At 39.3% G+C, this 21,175-nt stretch overlaps 1 protein-coding gene across 6 annotated transcripts in view; it reads right to left on the bottom strand.

The window, feature by feature from the left end:
- Positions 1–4,992: 4,992 nt before the first annotated feature.
- Positions 4,993–21,175, bottom strand: part of MROH9 (maestro heat like repeat family member 9) — a 107,706-nt gene continuing 91,523 nt past the window's right edge. For 5 of the 6 annotated variants that reach the window (XM_051857125.2, XM_051857126.2, XM_051857124.2 and 2 more), the window contains 2 exons: positions 6,030–6,092; positions 4,993–5,394 (listed from right to left, as the gene is read on the bottom strand). In XM_051857125.2, coding sequence (XP_051713085.1) covers positions 5,111–5,394; positions 6,030–6,092 — 347 coding nt within the window. In that variant the 3' untranslated portion in view covers positions 4,993–5,110. Of the gene's footprint in view, positions 5,395–6,029; positions 6,093–10,760; positions 10,880–21,175 lie in introns of those variants that run through there. The other variant, XM_051857127.2, reaches the window with a different exon arrangement.

The raw sequence follows: 21,175 nt of genomic DNA, 5'->3' as shown, positions 1-21,175 counted from the left end.
TTCAGGAATATGCTGTTCAGTCTCCATGTGTTTGTATATGCTCTACAGAGTCTTGAGTTGTGGATTTCCATCTTCAATCCATTGTGATCAGAGAAGATCATGGTATGATTTTTTAAAAATTTTTAAAAATTTGATGAGACTTGCTTTATGGCTAAGTATATGGTCTATCTTAGAGAAAAGTTCCAAGAACTGATGAGAAGAATGTGTATTCTGCCACTGTGGGGTGAAAAGTTCTGTAGATATTGGTTAGGTCCACTTGGTCTATAGTTTTCATTAGCTCTGTTTGTTTTTTGGTTTTCTGTCTGGTTGATTTATCTATTGATGAAAGTGGGATGTTAAAGTCCCCCATTGCTATTGTATTGAAGGCTGTGTTTCCCTTTAGATCCATTAACAATTCTTTTAAATAGGCAGGCATCCTGTAATTGGGTGCATATATGTTTATTATAGTCACATCTTCCTGTTGAATTGATCGTGTAATCATTACACAGTGCCCTTCTCTGTCTCTTTTAATGGTTTTTGAGTTAAAGTTTATTTTGTCTGATATTAGGATGTCTAAACCTACACTTTTTTGCTTGCCATCAGTTTGGGATATCTTTTTCCATCCTTTCACTTTCAGTTTATGTGTATCTTTTGTGGTGAGATGTGTTTCTTATAGGCAGAAAATAGATAGATCTTGTCTTTTTAATCCATTCAGCCAGTCTGCATCTTTTAACTGGAGAGTTTAGGCCATTTACATTCAACATATCTATCCACTTAGTAACAGAAAATCTGGTGTTGTGTTTATTCACTTAATCATTCACCCATGAGTTAAATTGTGCACTAAACATTGCAATGACCCTGTGGATGTACAGATGAGTTAACCAAACACAATTCATAACCTTATGGAGCTGATGCTTCAGCAATGGGATTACATTAGAGGAAACAATCTAAAATGCATATTTTCCTATTAATTTGCTTTGTAGTTTTTCTTCCTAAATATTGTGGTAAGTGCTCCATAGGTATATAAGGATCCAAGAGACTCCCAGGTGAATGTAACTTTTGATCTGAATTGTTAAGGTATGGTAGGAACTGACTGGCTCAGAGGGAAGCAAGGGTGTTTCAGACATACACAAAGCCTGAGTGTAGCCTTTATCATGTAGGGTGGAGTGTGGAGTTGAGGTCAGTGTCTCTGGAGCAAGGCTTAGCAGGGCGATGTTCATCTCATCAGATTTCACATGATTCTGGGCCAGAACCCACAGGCCCTCAACAGCCATGTTAACTGATTTTATCTCAACCCTACCAAAAATTGGGAAACCTGTAAGGTCTACGATAATTTTAACAAGTGGGAGTAACATAGGCATGTGATAAGGGGGAAGCTGCTGTTCATCACCACAACTGTCTCCTAAAGAAGATGGAATGTATTAGAGGGATGCCTTTCAGTCTTTAGAGAACATGGAAGATCTACATGCCCAGTTTGGAATTGCAATCTGGGGGGAGTTAAGGACCTTTCCAAATAAAGTGAAAACAACTGAGATCCTGAGGAAATGAAGCAAATTGGAGTGAAGGCAAGATGTGATTGAAGGAATTAAGAAAAGACAAAACCAGGAGATGAATGAGGTTACTCTTCAGGTTGGTAGTAAGGGAGAAATCCCTGGTAGTGGGGAGGCCTAAAGCATTTTGAAAAACAAATCAGATATAAATATCGTATCTTTTACAGTAATCTCTAAGTTTGTGTAAGGTTCATTTTATAATTTTATGGCTGTATGACTGTTTGATGGGTATGATTTGATTCATTTCACTTTATTTTAAAGAAATGCAATATTAAATTCCTTTTGCTGCTCTAACAAATTACTACAAATTTGGAACCTTAAAGCAACACTAATTTGCTGTCTTATAGTTCTAGATGTCAAACAGCTAAAATGGGTTTCATTGGTCTGAAGTCAAAGTGTTGACAGGACGTGGCTCTTTGTAGAAACTCTAGGAGAGAAGCCAATTCTTTGTCCTTTTTCAGTTCCAGAGTTGCATCCCTTGGCTCATGGTCCCAACCTCCATTGTTAAACATATCTTTCTTCTCTGAACTCCCACTTTACTCTTACAAAGATCCTTGTGATATTCTGGGCCCACTTGGATAACCCAGGATATTCTTCCTATTTCAAGATGCTTAATGATATTTGCAAGTTCTTTTTTCTATGAAAAGCAACATATTTGCATATTCTGGGCATTAGGAATTGATTGGATATCTTTGCAGGAAGTCATTATTCAGCCTACCTCTTTAGGTATCCTGTTAAATTAGGAAATGGGTAAAGAAACTTGACCCAATTTTGTAAGGGAATCTCTGAGACATCTAAGTGACATAAAATAATATGGATTAACAACTTAAAATACACCATTGTTTCATAATTTTCATTACTAAGTAGAACTCCTACAGTTGTAAAAATTGTTATTGAAGCATTAGGGTGCTACGTTCTATTAAGACTTCATTCCTTTGGGCAAGTATTCATTAAGTGTACACTGAGTATCAGGCACTGAGTCCCAGAGTACACAACCAGATATGAGACATGACCATGCTTTCAAGAAACTTCAGTTTTGTGGGACAGAGGAGAGGAAATAAATAATTGTGCTATAATCTAATAAAAGCTTAGCAAAACATAGAAGCAATGCCCACCCAACCTGATCAAAGAGGGACTGCAAATGGCATTCCATCTATATCATTCAGGGTTCAGTTACAGAAGCAGAATCATATTTTTTTACATTGTGCAATTGTGGGAGCAAGTTGGTCTCTGAATACTATTATCTTCACATTTCAGGCTGGAGCTTAAAATCTACAGGGCAGGCAGTTGATAAGGAAGGTGTGTGATGTAAGGAGAGCAAGTACAATATAGAATCCACAAGCTCATGACTGTCTGTCCCTTACTGGCTCCAACACTGATGCTGGTGATGTGGGTGTTCTGCAGGAAAAGCTGGTGTCCTTCATCCATGAAACTAATCTAAAAGCTGGAGGAGAATCTGAGGGAAGGTGGGATGGCTGTCCCAACCCAGAAAGATGATCCAGCAGCATAATGAAAATCTGTGTGAAATACAGGTCTATACCTTATAAAGGCATCACACTTGAATCAACAGAGGAAAAAAGGCTTTTGTCTAACTGCAAATTTACTCAAGTTGGAGTAGCTTATGCTCAGGTGGGATCCAGAGATAGGTAGATGTTAAGATGGGAGGACTGAAAGACAAATAAGCATCCTTAAACAAGATCATTGACAAGGATTTATAATCCAGGACATTGTGTTTGCTTGCAGGAAAGCAGTGAGATATACTATGAATTCTTTGTTTCAAAAAATTCAAGCCAATTAGCATAGCATAATCTTCTCTTGTGTCTCAGCTTGAGTATGTGTCCCTTTCCCTTTCCCCTTTATTCCTCCCAAGGCAGTATATAAGTGACCACAGTCTGTGTCACTAAATTGTCACCACGCTGAGGACAGGAACCTTGTCTATATCATCCAAAAGTTCTCCACTGTTTTGCACAGTGCCTGGCACTTTGAAGATGCTCAATAGACGCTTGTAATCTGAATCAAGTTCCAAGAGCTTCTCATCAGGCAATTTCCTTATACAATCAATCCTCCATGTTCTTGGCTCCCACATTCATAGCTTAAGCCAATCACAGATTGAAAATATTTGAAAAAAGAATCACGTATGCATTGAGCAAGTACAAACTTATTTTCTTGTTCCTTAAACAATATAATTTAGCAATTATCTACATAGCATTTACTTGTATTAAGTAGCATACATAATCTCAATATTATTTAAAATCTGAGACGGATTGACATTATGGCACAGAGGGTTATGCTGCAATACCATCATCTCATATGGATGCTGTTTTTTATTTATTTATTTTTTTAATTTTTTAAAATTTTTTTACAGGCAGAGTGAACAGTGAGAGAGAGACAGAGACAGAGAGAAAGGTCTTCCTTTGCCGTTGGTTCACCCTCCAATGGCTGGCACGCTGCAGCGGGTGCACCGCGCTCTGAAGCCAGGAGCCAGGTGCTTCTCCTGGTCTCCCATGGGGTGCAGGGCCCAAGCACTTGGGCCATCCTCCACTGCACTCCCGGGCCATAGCAGAGAGCTGGCCTGGAAGAGGGGCAACCGGGACAGAATCCGGCACCCCGACTGGGACTAGAACCTGGTGTGCCTGCACCGCTAGGTGGAGGATTAGCCTATTGAGGCACGGCGCCGGCCCATGGATGCTCATTTGATTCCTGGTTGCTCTACTTCTGATCTGGCTCCATGTTAATGAGCCTGGGAGAGCAGAGATGGCCCAGATACTTGAGCCCCTGTCACCTACATGGAAGACTTGGATGGAGTTCCAAGCTCCTGCCTTCAGCCTGGTGTGCTACCAGTTGTTGTAGCCATCTGGGGAGTGAGCCAGCGAATGGAAGATTTCTGTCTTACTGTGTTTCTCCCTCCATGTCACTCTGCTTTCAAATAAATAAATAAATCTTTAAAAATATAATACTTTATGGGAAGAAGAATGGACATTTAGCTTAGAGGTTAAGATGCCTGTGTACCCCTTTGGACCACTTTGGTTTGATTTCTGGCTCTGGGTCCTGACTCCAGCTTCTCACCAATGCAGACCTTGGAAGCAGGAGCCATGGCTCAGGTAATTGGGTTCCTACCACCCACCACTTTTAGATTCCATTGCTGTTTTCTGGTTCTGCTCTACCACCACCCCAATCCATTGTGCTGCAGACATTTGGGGAGTGAACCAGAGGATGGGAGCTCGCTGCCTCTCATTCTCAAATAAATATAATTTCAAAAATCAAGTATATTGAAAGCTATATTGGATATGTGCAAATACTGTGTCATTTTACATAAAGAACCTGAGTTCCTGCATGTTTTGGTATCCTTGGGGGTGCTGGGACCAATCCCCTTTAGACATTGAGAGATTATTTTTTCCCATTGCCTTAGTGGGTTTGATGCAATAGTACTTCTGTTCACTGTCAATAAAAGGGAGACACCAGATTTTTCAGATTTCTATATTTGAATAGAGAATTAAGAAGGGACAGAATATTCTTGCATCCTTCAGGAAAGCATCTACAAATAGAATAAAGCAATCAAGAAGGAAAGAAAAGTCATGCTCCTAAATTTTGTTGAATTCTTTGTAAATCATGCCTTCTTCAGTCTCTTCTGCACAGCCTTCCTTGCCATTTTTCATATCTGTAGGGCTGTCTTCTTCATCTTGGGGCCAATTATAATAGTAAAGAGGCTTCAATTTTTTTACATAGATGAACTTAATCACTCTTCTAAAGCTTTGTTTAATAGTTGAAGAGGTCATTCCATGGGCAATTTCCTTGAAAATGCTACGAGTTCTTTCTGCCAACTCCCTGATCACAGGGTCTTCATCCCGAAGCACTCGTTCAATAACTGTAATCACAGAAAAACCTTTAGTTCAAGGCATCTTCTTCTCATAGTTTTAAGAAATTATAATCCTGAGTTGAATCTAATCTTCTGCCTATCTACCCTTTTCTCACACATGTGAGGTGATGTTAATAGGCGTGGCTATCCATATATATATAGGTAGGAGATGTATGGAAATCTCCAGTTCAATAGTTCTGTTATTCTTTTAAAAATGAGGTTTATTTTTTAAAAAAGAAATACTGCTGACCACTTCTCTATTTTCTAACTCACTTATTTGTAATTGTGACCATGAGCAGGTAGTAGTGGCTAAGAGAGAGACATGCCCATGGCCCAAGGAGAAGCTGGAACAATGACTGTTGGATGAATGATTGAATGAATCCTCAACTTTTTGTGGTTTCCAAGGTCTCCCAGATGATATTTATATTTCAATGAAAAGAGAAAATAGAGACTGAAGCAGGGAGGGAAAGTAAAAATAATAGAAAGAGGGAAAAAAAAGAAGCCCCTTAATGCAGTCCTTTCATTGATTTCCCTGATATTCACCCACCATTAACACCCTCCATCCATCCTGGCACTCCAGAATCACAAATAGTGAATATATTTGTACCTTTGCAGAAAGACTTCAGGATAACCTCTGCACTTACCCTCAAACATGACTTCAATTTCATCTCTGAACAGCAAATGGCCACCCAATTTTGCCAAATATCCTATACAGAAAGTAAAGTACACTATGAAAATGCATTTTCTAATATATTTTCCTTGCTTTGTTCAAAGCAAGATAACAAACTTTGGTTTGTCTGTGAGTCATCTTTCAATGCTTTCAAATAATTACTATTCAAGACAACTGTTTGCTGAGATGTATGTATGTACATGATTGTATACAAACCAAATTGCACAGCACAGTGAGTGACCACAAAGTGAACACATTCTAGGATCCATCTAAGCCATTCAATAAAATATTACTAACATCCCACAAACTTCCATCAAGGTTGTTCCAATCTCTTCCTGCACCTTCCATATACACTATTTTGTGTCTCCCTTCTTTTTGTGAGGTCCCTCCACTTTCTTTCATGAAGTAATAATTTGTTTGCTTTGCATGTGGCAGAGATTGGCAATTTTTCTAGAAATATAACCACACAAATTGACTCATTTATTTACTCTTATCTATGACTTCTTTTACCCTAGGAAAGTTTGCTCAACTCTGCTATGTGATATTCCATTTTATAAAAGCAACATTTTTAAATCCATCTACAGATAGTGGATATTTGCATTGTTTCCAGTTTGGGTTTACTATGGATTGAAATTTTGTCTCCACAACTTACACAGGAGTTTAGTCTCCAAAATATTCTGTTAATGGTACTTGATCTTATGAGAATGCAATTTTATTCTAACTATGGTATTTGGAGATGGCCCTTGGGGAAGCAATTATATTGCATTAAGATGTGATCCTGGAGCCTCCTTGTTTGAATCCTATTAGTGTTATTATGTTTATATAAGGTTTTTATAAGGTAGACAAATTTCATGTATTTATTATATATAGATTTAGGGACACAGTATTGCTCCCCAACTTAGTCTCTATCCCACCCATGCTCCCACATTTCCTCCTCCTTCTTCCTCCATGTTCCCTCTCCTTTTTTTTACAATCTCAATTCAGCTTACTTTAAACTCATAAGATTAATTCTACATTAAATAAAGCGTATGATGAAAAAAAAAACCACATTGTTCCTCAGCAGTAGAGACAAGGGCTGTAAACAATCATCAAATATCAAAATGTCAATTTCACTCATATACATTACATTTTTGGAACTCTACTAGTTACCAGAGGAAAAAAATGGGAAAATATATGGTATTTGTCCTTTTAGGACTGGCTTATTTCATTAAGTATAATGATATCCAGCTGCATCAATCTTGATACAAAAAACAGGATTTTATTCTTTGTTATAGCTGAGTAATATTCCATAGTGTGTATGTACCATAATTTCTTTATCCAGTCATCAGTTTATGGATATCTAGTTGATGCCCTATCTTAGCTATTCTGAATTGAGCTGCAATGAACATGGGGGTACAGATAACTCTTTCGTTTGCTGATTTCTTTTGGTCTGGGTAAATTCCCAGAGTGGAATTGTTGAGTCATACAGCATGTTTATTTTCATCTTTCTAAGGTATTTCCATAATGTCTTCCACAATGGCTGTACTTGTTCACAGTCCTACCAACAGTGGATTAAGGCACCTTTTCCCCCACATCCTCACCAGCATTTTTTGTTGATTTCTGTGTGAGAGCCAATCCCACTTGAGTGAGGTGAAACCTCATTGTGTTTTTGATTTGTTTTCCCTGATGGCTAGTGATCCCATGCATTTTTTCATGTTGGCCATGTGAATTTCCTCTTTTGAAAAATGCCTGTTCAAGTCCTTTGCCAATTTTTAACTGGATTGTTTGTTTTGCTGTTGTTGAGTTTCTTGAGCTCTTTATAGATTCTGTATATTAATCCTTTATCATTTGCATAGTTTACACATATTTTCTCTTAATTTTGCTGAGTGTTTCCTTTGCAGTGCAAAAGCTTCTCAGCTTGATTTAATCCCATTTGTCTATTTTTATTTTGATTGGTTGTGCTTCTGGGCTCTTTTCCAAGAAGTCTTTGCCTATGTTAATGTCTTGCACAGTTTAAAAGACACAGATATGTTTGCTTCCTGTTCCTTGCTGTGTGATTTCCTGTACCACCTCAGGACTCTGCCAGCACCAAGGAGATCAGCACAGGCCAAACAGATGGGACGGCCCAATCTTAGACTGTGAGCCTCCAGAACTGTGAGCCAAAACAAACCTTTATTTCATAAAGTTAACCTGCCTAAGGTATTTTGTCACAGAGAGGTTTTGTTACAGAGAGGTTTTCTATCCCCTAGTTCACTCCCCAAATGGCCACAACATTTGGAGCTAAGCTGATCCAAAGCCAGGAGCCAGGAGTTTCCTCTGGATCTCCCATGTGGGTGCAGGGGCCCAAGCACTTGGGCCATCTTCTGCTTTCCCAGGCCATAAGCAGAGAACTGAATCAGAAGAGGAGCAGCCAGGACACGAACCAGGGCCCATTTGGGGTGCTGACACGAGCCCCTCTTTAATTTCTCACTTGTGGTTACCTTCATCCACTGAGTTCTGCAATCCATCTCATTATTTAATATTTTGAATATATCAATCATATCTGTATTAAAATTCATGTCTAACTACTTCAATAACTACATGCCCTGTATTCCTTTTTTGTTGTTTACTTTTGTCTTGTAATAAAAAATTTTCTATATATCTGGTTATTTATGGTTAAGTGTAAGCCATTGTGAATAAAATTTGAGTCTATGAGCAATAAAACTTTCTCTCAGAAGGGATGTATTTTTTGATTAAGGATATATTTCTCCTCAATCCAACCAGGGATAAGACATTCAAGGCTTCAGTCACTAGGGGGGCTCCAGCCAGTGCAAGGGCTTTGGTCCAGTGGGAGGGCTGTTCCATTTCCACTTCAATCTTGCTCTAAGGGTGGGACCATCAGAGAAAGCAGCTAAAAGCCTGGGAGTGTTTACCAGAGCTCCTCCTCACTGTTAAGTCCACTCAGATATTCTCCTCCAAGTCAGTGAGAGAGCTAAAATCTCTTACAGTTTTTGAGTCTCTTAAATACTATTTTTTAAATTTAAAATTGGTAAAACCTGGGGTCAGTGTTGTAGCACAGATGGTAAAGTTGCTGCCTGAAACACAGGCAACCCATATAGGCTCTTGTTTGAATCCTAGCTATTTCACTTCTCTTCTGGCTCCCTGCTAATCTGCCTAGGAAAGTAGCAGAAGATGGCCCTAGTTTCTGTACCCACGTGGGAGACCCAGATGTAGCTCCTGGCTCTTGATTTCGGTCTGGTCTTGTCCCAGCCATTCAGCCATATGAGGACTGGGACAATGGATGGAAGATCTCTCTCTATTTCTCTCTGGCTCTGTAATTCAGCCTTTCATATAAATAAAAAAAAAGCTTGAAAATATTTTAGAAAAATAAAGCAAAATAGGTAAAACCTAAAAAAGGAAAATAATGCCCAAATATCGGGTTTGTTTCTTCTGGCTTCTTTAATCTTTTCTGAATCACTGCCTTACCAAGAACCCTCTAATGTCTTCAGAGAAGATTTATTTATTTATTTATTCATTTATTTGAAAGGCAGAGTTACAGAGAGGCAGAGGCAGAGGCAGAGAGAGAGAGAGAGAGGTCTTCCATCCACTGGTTCACTCCCCAGGTGACTGCAACAGTCAGAACTGCACCGATCCCAAGACAGGAGCCAGGAGCTTCTTCCAGGTCTCCCGCGAAGGTGCAAGGGCCCAAGCACTTGCGCCATTTTCTACTGCTTTCCCAGGCCGTGGCAGAGAGCTGGATTGGAAATACAGTAGCCGGGACTCAAACCAGTGCCCATTAGGGATGCCAGCACTGCAGGCAGCAGCTTTCCCTGCTACGCCACAGTGCCAACCCCAAGAGAAGTTTTAAAAAATAGTTTCTCCCCACTTTTCTAGTTGTTTTTACCAGAAGGCAGGCATAAGACAAATTTGCCAACCATTGTGAGAAGCAGAAATCAAAATGATTTTAAATATGGGGACTGGATGAACAAAATGCTGTAAAGAATTGATGCCAAACACTCTCCTGAACACTTTACTTCAGTGAATCTCCACATCTATTTGTGGAACTGTTTGCCTTATTCTCATTTTACAGTGATAGAACCAAAGCAAATAGAGATTAAGTGCCTTAGTGAAGGTCACACGGCTACTGGGCACTCATTTTGAAATTTTAATATAAGTTTATTTGACTCATTTTTACTTGTGTAACAAAAAGAAATTTATCGACTTTTTGTTGTGTATATTTAAGGTATGCAATATGATCTTTTTGTATACATATTAGAAGGAATAAATAAACATATCCATCATCTACACCATTACCTTCTGTATGTGTGATAAGAGCACCTGAAATCTACTCTTACAGCAAATTTCCAGTATAAAGTATAATACTAATTTTGGTTCTCATGCCACACCTTAGATCTCTAGACTAATTTATCTTACATAAAAGCAACTTTGTACCTTTTGATCTGTGTATTCTTATTTCTCCTCCTGGTAACCACTGTTCTATCTTAATTTTTTACATAAAAATTTTAAATAAAATTTTCTTTTAAAGAAAACCACTGTTGTGTCTTTCTTTGATTTTTCTTTTAAAGAGTCCAGATATAATTGAGATCATGGAGTATTTTTCGTTCTGTATCTGGATTGTTTCACTTTTAATGTTTTTTTTTTCCAAGATTTATTTTATTTATTTGAAAGGCAGAGTGACACAAAGAGAAGGAGAGACAGAGGGAGAGAGATCTTCCACCCGTAGGTTCACTCCCCAAATGGTCACAATGGTCAGAGCTGGGCCAAGCGGCAGCCAGAAGCCAGGAATTCAAGCTGAGCCCCCGTGTCGGTGGTAGCTGTTGTTTTCCTAGGTGATCGAGCAGAGAGCTGTCAAAAGAGGAGCAGGTAGGACTCAAACCAATGCCCAAATATGAGCTGCTGACATGATATATGGTGGCTTAACCTGCTGTGCCACAATGCCACAATGTTGGTTACAATATAATGTTTTCTAGGCTGCACTATATTGTCAAAAAATGGCAGTATCTCTTTTACTTGTCCATCTATTAACCAATATTTTATAATGTTTCTCTTTCAGTCAAAATAGTGACTGCAAGGAGTGCGTGTGTGGTCTGGTGGTTAAGACAGCTGCATCCCACAGAGTGCCTGGGTTCTATACTCAGCTTCACTCTCAACTCCAACTTCCTGCCAATAAATACCTGGGGCATAGCAGGTGATGACTCAAGTAATTCAGTTCTGGCCACCCACGTGGGAGATTTGGGGTGAGTTCCTGGCTCCTGACTTTAGCCATGCCTAGTGCTTCCCATTGCATGCATATGGATTAATGAGTGAGAGCATCTCTTTCTCTCTCTTTCTCTGCTTAATAATTGTAATCAAGATCCTTACATGTTGGCCGGCGCCGCCGGCTAATCCTCCGCCTTGCGGCGCTGGCACACCGGGTTCTAGTCCCGGTCGGGGCGCCGGATTCTGTCCCGGTTGCCCTTCTTCCAGGCCAGCTCTCTGCTGTGGCCAGGGAGTGCAGTGGAGGATGGCCCAAGTGCTTGGGCCCTGCACCCCATGGGAGACCAGGATAAGTACCTGGCTCCTGCCATCGGATCAGCGCGGTGCGCCGGCATTGGAGGGTGAACCAATGGCAAAAGGAGGACCTTTCTCTCTGTCCCTCTCTCTCTCACTGTCCACTCTGCCTGGAAAAAAAAATCCTTACATGAAAGCTCTCAAATTTTAATTATTGACAATTGTCACACACTGCTAGCTGTCAATCCAATATCCTTGTCCCTTCTTGTCCATTAAAATAAACATATTTCCTGACATCTCTTGAACTGATAGCTTTGGTATTTGGGACAATAAATTAAGACACTGATTGGGACTTTGAAGAATGTTTTGCAAAATTGGGCTGACCCAGTTGAAAACCCATATTTTTCTCTTTATATTTTGCTTTTTCCTTGGTGTAATGTTGTTGAATGCTGAAGACAATCAGAAAACACAAGAGCCACATGTCTGGGACAGAAGTATACAGTGAATAGTGAATTACTACATATACACATTATTCTTTTTTTTTTTTTACCTGAGAAACAATATCTGAGGATAAATTCCTTGAGAGGAGATTACTGAATCAGAAAAATATACATTTCACATTTTAATTGATATTACCTTATTGGTTTTTTTTTTTTTTTTTTTTTTTTTTTTTTTTTTTTTTTTTTTGACAAGCAGAGTTAGACAGTGAGACAGAGAGAAAGGTCTTTGTTGGTTCACCCCTCAAGTGGCTGCTATGGCCTGAAGTCAGGAGTCAGGTGCTTCTTGCTGGTCTCCCATGCGGGTACATGGCCCAAGCACTTGGGCCATCCTCCACTGCCTTCCTGGGCCACAGCAGAGAGCTGGACTGGAAGAGGAGCAACCAGAACAGAATCCAGTGCCCCAACTGGGAGTAGAACCTGGGGTGCTGGCGCTGCAGGCAGCGGATTAGCCTAGTGAGCCGCAGCACCAGCCACCTTATTGTGCTTCTTAGAGAAACTAACAATTACTCTCTCACCAGAAATGTAAGCGATTCTTTACCTCCTACAACCTGGCCAAAATTGTACAGTGTAAAACTTCTGATCTTTGTTACCTTCATTTGCAGAAGATATCATTGTTATCCTGCATCACCTCCTAGATGAAGTTGTAGAAATTTTATGTTTAGGAGTCAAATTATTTTTTTTCATATTCTTTGCTCATTTTCCTACAGGGTTGTTCATCTCCTTTAAATTTTATTCTATTTAAAATTTTTTAAAGGATTATTTATTCGAAAGTCAGAGTTACTGTGAGGCAGAAGCAGAGAGAGTCCTCCATCTGCTGGTTCACTCCCCAGATGGCCGCAATGGCTGGAGTTGCGCCGATCTGAAGCCAGGAGCAAGGAGTTTCTTCTGGGTCTCCCACGTGGGTGGAGGGGTCCAAGGACTTATGTCATCTTTTACTGCTTTCCCAGGCCATAGCAGAGAGCTGGATTGGAAGTGGAGCAGCCAGGACTTGAACGAGCGTCCATATGGGATGCTGACAGTGCAGGTGGAGGCTTTACCCACTAAGCCACAGTGCTGGCCCCTCTATTTAAAATTATTTTTTTTTTCAAAGTAAGAATTACACAGAAAGGGAAATGGCAGATCTTCCCATGAGAGATCTTCCATCAGCTGGTTTGTTCCCCAAGTGGCCACAATGGCCAGGGCTGAGCCAGGCAAGACCCAGGAGCCAGGAGCTTCATCTATGTCTTCCACACAGTTGGCATTTGCCAAAACACATCTTCCACTGCCTTTCCCAGGCCATTCACAGGAGCTGAATCCCAAGTGGAGCAGCAGTCAAGACTCCAGCTGATGCCCACATGGGATGCTCATGTCACAGGCAGTGACTTTATCCACTTCACCACAGTGCTGGTCCCTAAAAACATTTTTATTAACACACAATACTTATAGACTTTTGAATGCATAAGGATTCTTCAGACAGTGAGAAATTACCCTTTCTCTCTGATAAGCGTAAATATTTTATCTCAGCTTGGCTTTTGTTTTTATCTATCATAGTTTTGTTTTATAAAAATGTTTCCTTCATGCTTAGTCACCAATCTTTTCATTATGGCACCTGGAATTGACTTCTACTTAAAAAGATCTTCCCTTCTCCATGATTGTGGAGATAATTTTCCATGTTATTTTATTTATTATTATAGTTTTATTTTCGTTTCACCTTTCAGCACTTGGAATTTATTTAGTGTAAGAAGAAACTTTAAAAAGCTTCCAAAATCTCAGATAACTCACTAGGTATCCCCATGTCATTCAAGGAATAATCCATATTTGTGTCACTGTCAGTTAAAGAGTGATTCACAGGGCTGGTGCTTTGGGGTAGCAGGTAAAGCTGCTGCCTGCTGTGCCAGTATCCCATATGGGTGCCGATTGTGTCCTGGCTGTTCCACTGTGATCCAGCTCTCTGCTGTGGCCTGGGAAAGCAGCAGAGGATGGTCCAAGTCCTTGGGGGCCCTGCACCCACATGGGAGAACCTGAAGAAGCTCCTGGCTACGGACTTGGATCAGCACAGTTCCGGCCATTGTGTCCATCAGGAGAATGAACCCTAGGATGGAAGACCTCTCTCTCTCTCCCTCTCTTTCTACCTTTGCCTCTCTTTAACTCAACCTTTCAAATAAATAAATAAATCTTTTTTTATTTTTATTTTTATTTTTTTTGATTTTTTTTATTATTTGTTTACTTATTTTTTTATTTTTTATTATGGATTACAATGGCTTCCCCCACATACCGTCCCTCCCACCCACTACCCTCCCCTTTCCCACTCCCTCTCCCCTTCCATTCACATCAAGATTCATTTTCGATTATCTTAATATACAGAAGATCAGCTTAGTATACATTAAGTAAGGATTTCAACAGTTTGCTCTCACACAGAAACATAAAGTGAGAAATAATAGATGATTTTTTTTAAATGATGATGAAATCAGATCAGACCTATTGTCATGTTTAATCCCAGTGAGAGTCAAGTTGGGAGTTGATAATTTCTTTCTTTCTTTTTTTTTTTTTTTTTTTTACAGAGGATCAGTTTAGTATGCATTAAGTAAAGATTTCAACAGTTTGCACCCCCATAAAAACACAAAGTGAAATATATTGTTTGAGTACTCGTTATAGCATTAAATCTCAATACACAGCACATCAAGGACAGAGATCCTACATGAGGAGTAAGTGCACAGTGACTCCTGTTGTTGACTTTACAAATTGACACTCCTGTCTATGGCATCAGTAGTCTCCCTATGCTCCGGTCATGAGTTTCCAAGGCTATGGAAGCCCTCTGAGTTCTCCGATTCTTATCTTGTTTAGACAAGGTCATAGTCAAAGTGGAGGTTCTCTGCTCCCTTCAGAGAAAGGTACCTCCTTCTTTGAAGACCTGTTCTTTCCACTGGGATCTCACTCGCAGAGATCTTTTGCCAGAGTGTCTTAGCTTTCCATGCCTGAAATACTCTCATGGGCTTTTCAGCCAGATCCGAATGCCTTTAGGGCTGATTCTGAGGCCAGAGTGCTATTTAGGACATCTGCCATTCTATGAGTCTGCTGAGTATCGCACTTCCCATGTTGGATCACTCTCCCCTTTATTTATTCCATCGGTTAGTGTTAGGAGGTACTAGACTTGTTTATGTGCTCCCTTTGACTCTTAGTCCTTTCATTATGATCAATTGTGAACTGAAATTGATCACTTGGACTAGTGAGATGGCATTGGTACATGCCACCTTGATGGGATTGAATTGGAATCCCCTGGTATGTTTTTAACTCTACCATTTGGGGCAAGTCAGCTTGAGCATGTCCCAAATTATACATCTCTTCCCTCTCTTATTCCTACTCTTATGTTTAACAGGGATCACATTTCAGTTAATTTTTAACACTTAAGAATAACTGTGTATTAATTACAGAATTAAACCAGTCATATTAAGTAGAACAGACAAAAAAACTACTAAGAGAGATAATGTATTAAGTTGTTCATTAACAGTCAGGGCTATGTTGATCAAGTCACTGTTTCCCATAGAGTCCGTTTCACTTCAGGAGGTTTCCTTTTTGGTGTTCAGTCAGTTGTCACCGATCAGGGAGAACATATGGTATTTGTCCCTTTGGGACTGGCTTATTTCACTCAGCATGATGTGTTCCAGATTCCTCCATTTTGTTGCAAATGACTGGATTTCGTTGTTTCTTACTGCGGTATAGTATTCTAAAGAGTACATATCCCGTAATTTCTTTATCCAGTCTACCGTTGATGGGCATTTAGGTCGGTTCCAGGTCTTAGCTATTGTGAATTGAGCTGCAATAAACATTAGGCTGCAGACCTCTTTTTTGTTTGCCAATTTAAATTCCTTTGGGTAAATTCCAAGGAGTGGGATGGCTGGGTCGGACGGTAGGGTTATCTTCAGGTTTCTGAGGAATCTCCAGACTGACTTCCATAGTGGCTTGACCAGTTTGCATTCCCACCAACAGTGGGTTAGTGTCCCTTTTTCCCCACATCCTCGCCAGCATCTGTTGTTGGTAGATTTCTGAATGTGAGCCATTCTAACCGGGGTGAGGTGAAACCTCATTGTGGTTTTGATTTTCATTTCCCTGATTACTAATGACCTTGAACATTTTTTCATGTGCCTGTTGGCCATTTGGCTTTCCTCTTTTGAAAAATGTCTATTGAGGTCCTTGGCCCATCTCTTAAGTGGGTTGTTGGTTTTGTTTTTGTGGAGTTTCTTGATCTCTTTGTAGATTCTGGTTATTAACCCTTTATCTGTTGCATAGTTTGCAAATATTTTTTCTCATTCTGTCGGTTGCCTCTTCACTCTCCTGACTGTTTCTTTTGCAGTACAGAAACTTCTCAATTTGATGCAATCCCAAATGTTAATTTTGGCTTTGACTGCCTGTGCCTCCCGGGTCTTTTCCAGAAACTCTTTGCCTGTGCCAATATCTTGAAGGGTTTCTCCAATGTTCTCTAGTAACTTGATGGTGTCAGGTCGTAGATTTAGGTCTTTAATCCATGTTGAGTGGATTTTTGTGTAAGGCGTAAGGTAGGGGTCTTGCTTCATGCTTCTGCACGTGGAAATCCAGTTTTCCCAGCACCATTTATTGAATAGACTGTCCTTGCTCCAGGAATTGGTTTTAGATCCTTGATAAAATATAAGTTGGCTGTAGATGTTTGGGTTGATTTCTGGTGTTTCAATTCTGTTCCATTGGTCTATCCATCTGTTTCTGTACCAGTACCATGCTGTTTTGATTACAACTGCCCTGTAGTATGTCCTGAAATCTGGTATTGTGATGCCTCCGGCTTTGTTTTTGTTGTACAAGATTGCTTTAGCTATTCGAGGTCTCTTGTGCCTCCATATAAATTTCAGCACCAATTTTTCCAGATCTGAGAAGAAGGTCTTCGGTATCTTGATTGGTATTGCATTGAATTTATAAATTGCTTTTGGGAGAATGGACATTTTGATGATATTGATTCTTCCAATCCATGAGCATGGAAGATTTTTCCATTTCTTGGTATCCTCTTCTATTTCTTTCTTTAAGGTTTTGTAATTTTCATCGTAGAGATCTTTAACGTCCTTGGTTAAGTTTATTCCAAGGTATTTGTTTTTGTAGCTATTGTGAATGGGATTGATCTTAGAAGTTCTTCCTCAGCCATGGCATTGTCTGTGTATACAAAGGCTGTTGATTTTTGTGCATTGATTTTATACCCTGCTACTTTGCCAAACTCTTCTATGAGTTCCAATAGTCTCTTAGTAGAGTTCTTTGGGTCCCCTAAATAAAGAATCATGTCATCTGCAAAGAGGGATAGTTTGAGTTCTTCCTTCCCAATTTGTATCCCTTTAATTTCTTTTTCTTGCCTAATAGCTCTGGCTAGAACCTCCAGAACTATATTGAATAGCAGTGGTGAGAGTGGACATCCCTGTCTGGTCCCAGATCTCAGTGGAAATGCTTCCAACTTTTCCCCATTCAATAGGATGTTGGCTGTGGGTTTTTCATAGATTGCTTTGATTTTATTGAGGAATGTTCCTTCCAAACCCAGTTTGCTTAGAGTTTTCATCATGAAAGGGTGCTGTATTTTATCAAATGCTTTCTCGGCATCTATTGAGATAATCATATGGTTTTTCTTTTGCAGTCTGTTAATGTGGTGTATCACATTGATTGTTTTGCGCACATTAAACCATCCCTGCATACCAGGGATAAATCCCACTTGGTCTGGGTGGATGATCTTTCTGATGTGTTGTTGCATTCTATTGGCCAGAATTTTATTGAGGATTTTTGCATCTATGTTCATCAGGGATATTGGTCTGTAATTCTCTTTCAGTGCTGCATCTTTTTCCGGCTTAGGAATTAAGGTGATGCTGGCTTCATAGAAAGAATTTGGGAGGATTCCCTCTTCTTCGATTGTTCTGAATAGTTTGAGAAGAATTGGAGTTAGTTCTTCTTTAAATGTCTGGTAGAATTCAGCAGTGAATCCATCTGGTCCTGGGCTTTTCTTTGTTGGGAGGGCCTTTATTACTGTTTCAATTTCTGTCTCAGTTATGGGTCTGTTTAGGTTTTTGATGTCTTCCTGGTTCAATTTAGGTAGGTTGCACGTGTCCAGGAATCTATCCATTTCTGATAGGTTTCCCTGTTTGCTGGCATACAAGTCCTTGTAGTAATTTCTGATGATTCTTTTTATTTCTGTGGTGTCTGTTGTTACGTTTCCTTTTTCATCTCTGATTTTATTGATTTGGGTCTTTTCTCTTCTTTTTTTAGTTAGTTGGGCCAATGGGGTGTCAATTTTGTTTATTTTTTCAAAAAACCAGCTCCTCGTTTGGCTGATTTTTTGTAATGTTTTTCTTGATTCAATCCTGTTGATTTCTTCTCTGATTTTAATTATTTCTCTTCTCCTACTAGATTTGGGTCTGGTTTGCTGTAGGTTTTCTAGATCCTTGAGGTGAATTGAAAGCTCATCTATTTGGTGCCTTTCCAATTTCTTGATGTAGGCACCTATTGATATAAACTTTCCTCTTAACACTGCTTTTGCTGCGTCCCATAAGTTTTGGCATGTTGTGCTGTTATCCTCATTTACTTCCAGAAAGTTTTTGATTTCTCTTTTGATTTCTTCTATGACCCATTGTTCATTCAGGAGCATGTTGTTCAATCTCCATGTGTTTGCATATGCTCTAGGGATTCCTGAGTTGTTCATTTCCAACTTCATTCCTTTATGGTCTGAGAAGCTGCATGGTATGATTCTAATTCTTTTGAATTTGCTGAGACTCGCTTTATGGCCTAGTATGTGGTCAATCTTAGAGAAGGTTCCATGTACTGCTGAGAAGAATGTAAAGTCTTTAGCTGTAGGATTGAAAGTTCTATATATATCTGTTAGATCCATTTGGGCTATAGTGTCGTTTAAATCTACTGTATCCTTGTTGATCTTCTGTCCTATTGATCTGTCTATTTCTGAGAGTGGAGTATTGAAGTCCCCCAGTACTATTGTATTGGGGTCTAAGTCTCCCTTTAAGTCCGTTAACAAGTCTTTTAGATAAACCGGTGCCCTGTAGTTAGGTGCATATACATTGATAATTGTTATATCTTCCTGTTGAATTGATCCCTTAATCATTATGTAGTGTCCCTCTTTGTCTCTCTTAACGGTTTTTGTGGTAAAGTTTATGTTGTCTGAAATTAAGATGGCTACGCCTGCTCTTTTTTCATTTCTGTTGGCATGGTATATCTTTTTCCAGCCTTTCACTTTCAGTCTGTATGGATCTTTGTTGGAAAGATGAGTTTCTTGTAAGTAGCAAATAGATGGGTTTTGTTCCGTAACCCAATCAGCCAATCGGTGTCTTTTAACTGGACAGTTCAGGCCATTCACGTTCAATGTGACTAATGATAAGTGGTAACTTTGCCCTGCCATTTGCCAAAGATAAGTTCTAATATATGCTTTGAATTCCCTGTGATCTTTTGCTGTGAGCTTTCCTTCCTCGGTTTCCTTCCTTTACCTTCTTTCATATTGATGACCGTGTTTCTTTGTTTCTGTGTGTAACACATCTTTAAGCATCTTTTGCAGGGCTGGACGAGTGGCAACAAATTCTTTCAATTTCTGTTTGCTATGAAAAGTCTTTATTTCACCTTCATTCACAAATGATAGCTTTGCAGGATATAATATTCTGGGCTGGCAGTTGTTCTCTCTTAGTACCTGGGCTATATCTCGCCATTCCCTCCTAGCTTGTAGAGTTTCTGATGAGAAGTCAGCTGTGAGTCTGATTGGAGATCCTCTGAGAGTAATCTGACGTTTCTCTCTTGCACATTTTAGGATCTTTTCTTTATGTTTCACTGTGGAGAGTTTAATTACAACGTGTCGTGGTGAGGATCTCTTTTGGTCGTGTTTATTAGGGGTTCTGTGAGCTTCCTGTACTAGGATTTCTCTGTCCTTCTCCAAACCTGGGAAATTTTCTGCTAATATCTCACTAAAAAGGCCTTCTAATCCTTTCTCTCTCTCCATGCCTTCAGGAACTCCTAGAACCCGAATGTTGGGTTTTTTAATAGTATCCTGAAGATTCCCGACAATATGTTTTAGATTCTTAATTTCCTCTTCTTTTCTTTGGTCTGACTGTATCCTTTCCTGTTCTCTGTCTTCTAAGTCTGATATTCTCTCTTCTGCTTCACCCATTCTGTTTGTAAGGCTCTCTATTGTGTTTTTCATGTGATCTATTGAATTCTTCACTTCAGTCACTATCACAGTTTCCTGTTGTACTAGTTGTTTTGTTTCATTTTGATTCCTCCTTAATATTTCATTTTCACGAGAGAGATTTTCTATCTTGTCCATTAAGGATTTCTGTAGTTCAAGAATTTGTTTTTGGGAACTTCTTAATGTTCTTATCAATTTTTTGAGATCTGCTTCTTGCATTTCTTCTATGTCATCATCTTCATAATCTTGAATTGGGGTGTCTTTTTCATTTGAGGGCTTCATGGTGACTTCCTTGTTTTTATTACCTTGGTTTTTGCGTTTGTTATTTGGCATATTGGAGATATTTGGTTTCTTCACTTTTAAAAAAAGAAGATAGTGATTCACTTTCTAAAATACCGCACACTTTGGGGATTATTTCTGGATACTATTCTTTGATTATTCTGTTATCTTTATTCATTCCACATGATTTTAATAATTACTGTAGTTATAATAATGTCTGATAGGACTAGACCTCCTTATTTATTTGTTTGGTTGTTAGTTCCAGTATTCTTTTTTAAGAAACATCTTATTTAATAAATGCAAATTTTATAAGTACAATTTTACGAATATAGTGGTTCTTCCCCCCCACCTCCACTTCCATCCCACATCCTCCTCCCTCTCCCATCCCATTATTAAGATTCATTTTTAATTAACTTTATATACAGAAGACCAACTATATACTAAGTAAAGATTTCAACAGTTTGCATCCACACCCACACATAAAATATAAAGAAATGTTTGACAAGAAGTTTTACAGTTAATTCTCATAGTACAACTCATTAAGGCCAGAGGTCCTGCATGGGGAGTTAAGTGCACAGTGACTTCTTAATTTAACAATTAACACTCTTATGTATGACGTCAGTGATCACCCAAGGCTGTTGACATGAGTTGCCAAGGCTATAGAAGCCTTTTGAGTTCATGATCTCAATCAGTATTTAGACAGGGCCATAAGCA

The sequence above is a fragment of the Oryctolagus cuniculus genome, chromosome 7, assembly GCF_964237555.1.
Source record: "Oryctolagus cuniculus chromosome 7, mOryCun1.1, whole genome shotgun sequence".
Classification (NCBI taxonomy): domain Eukaryota; kingdom Metazoa; phylum Chordata; class Mammalia; order Lagomorpha; family Leporidae; genus Oryctolagus; species Oryctolagus cuniculus.
The sequence above is the reverse complement of the archived record's forward strand: the minus strand, read 5'-3'. Positions and strand labels throughout refer to the sequence as shown.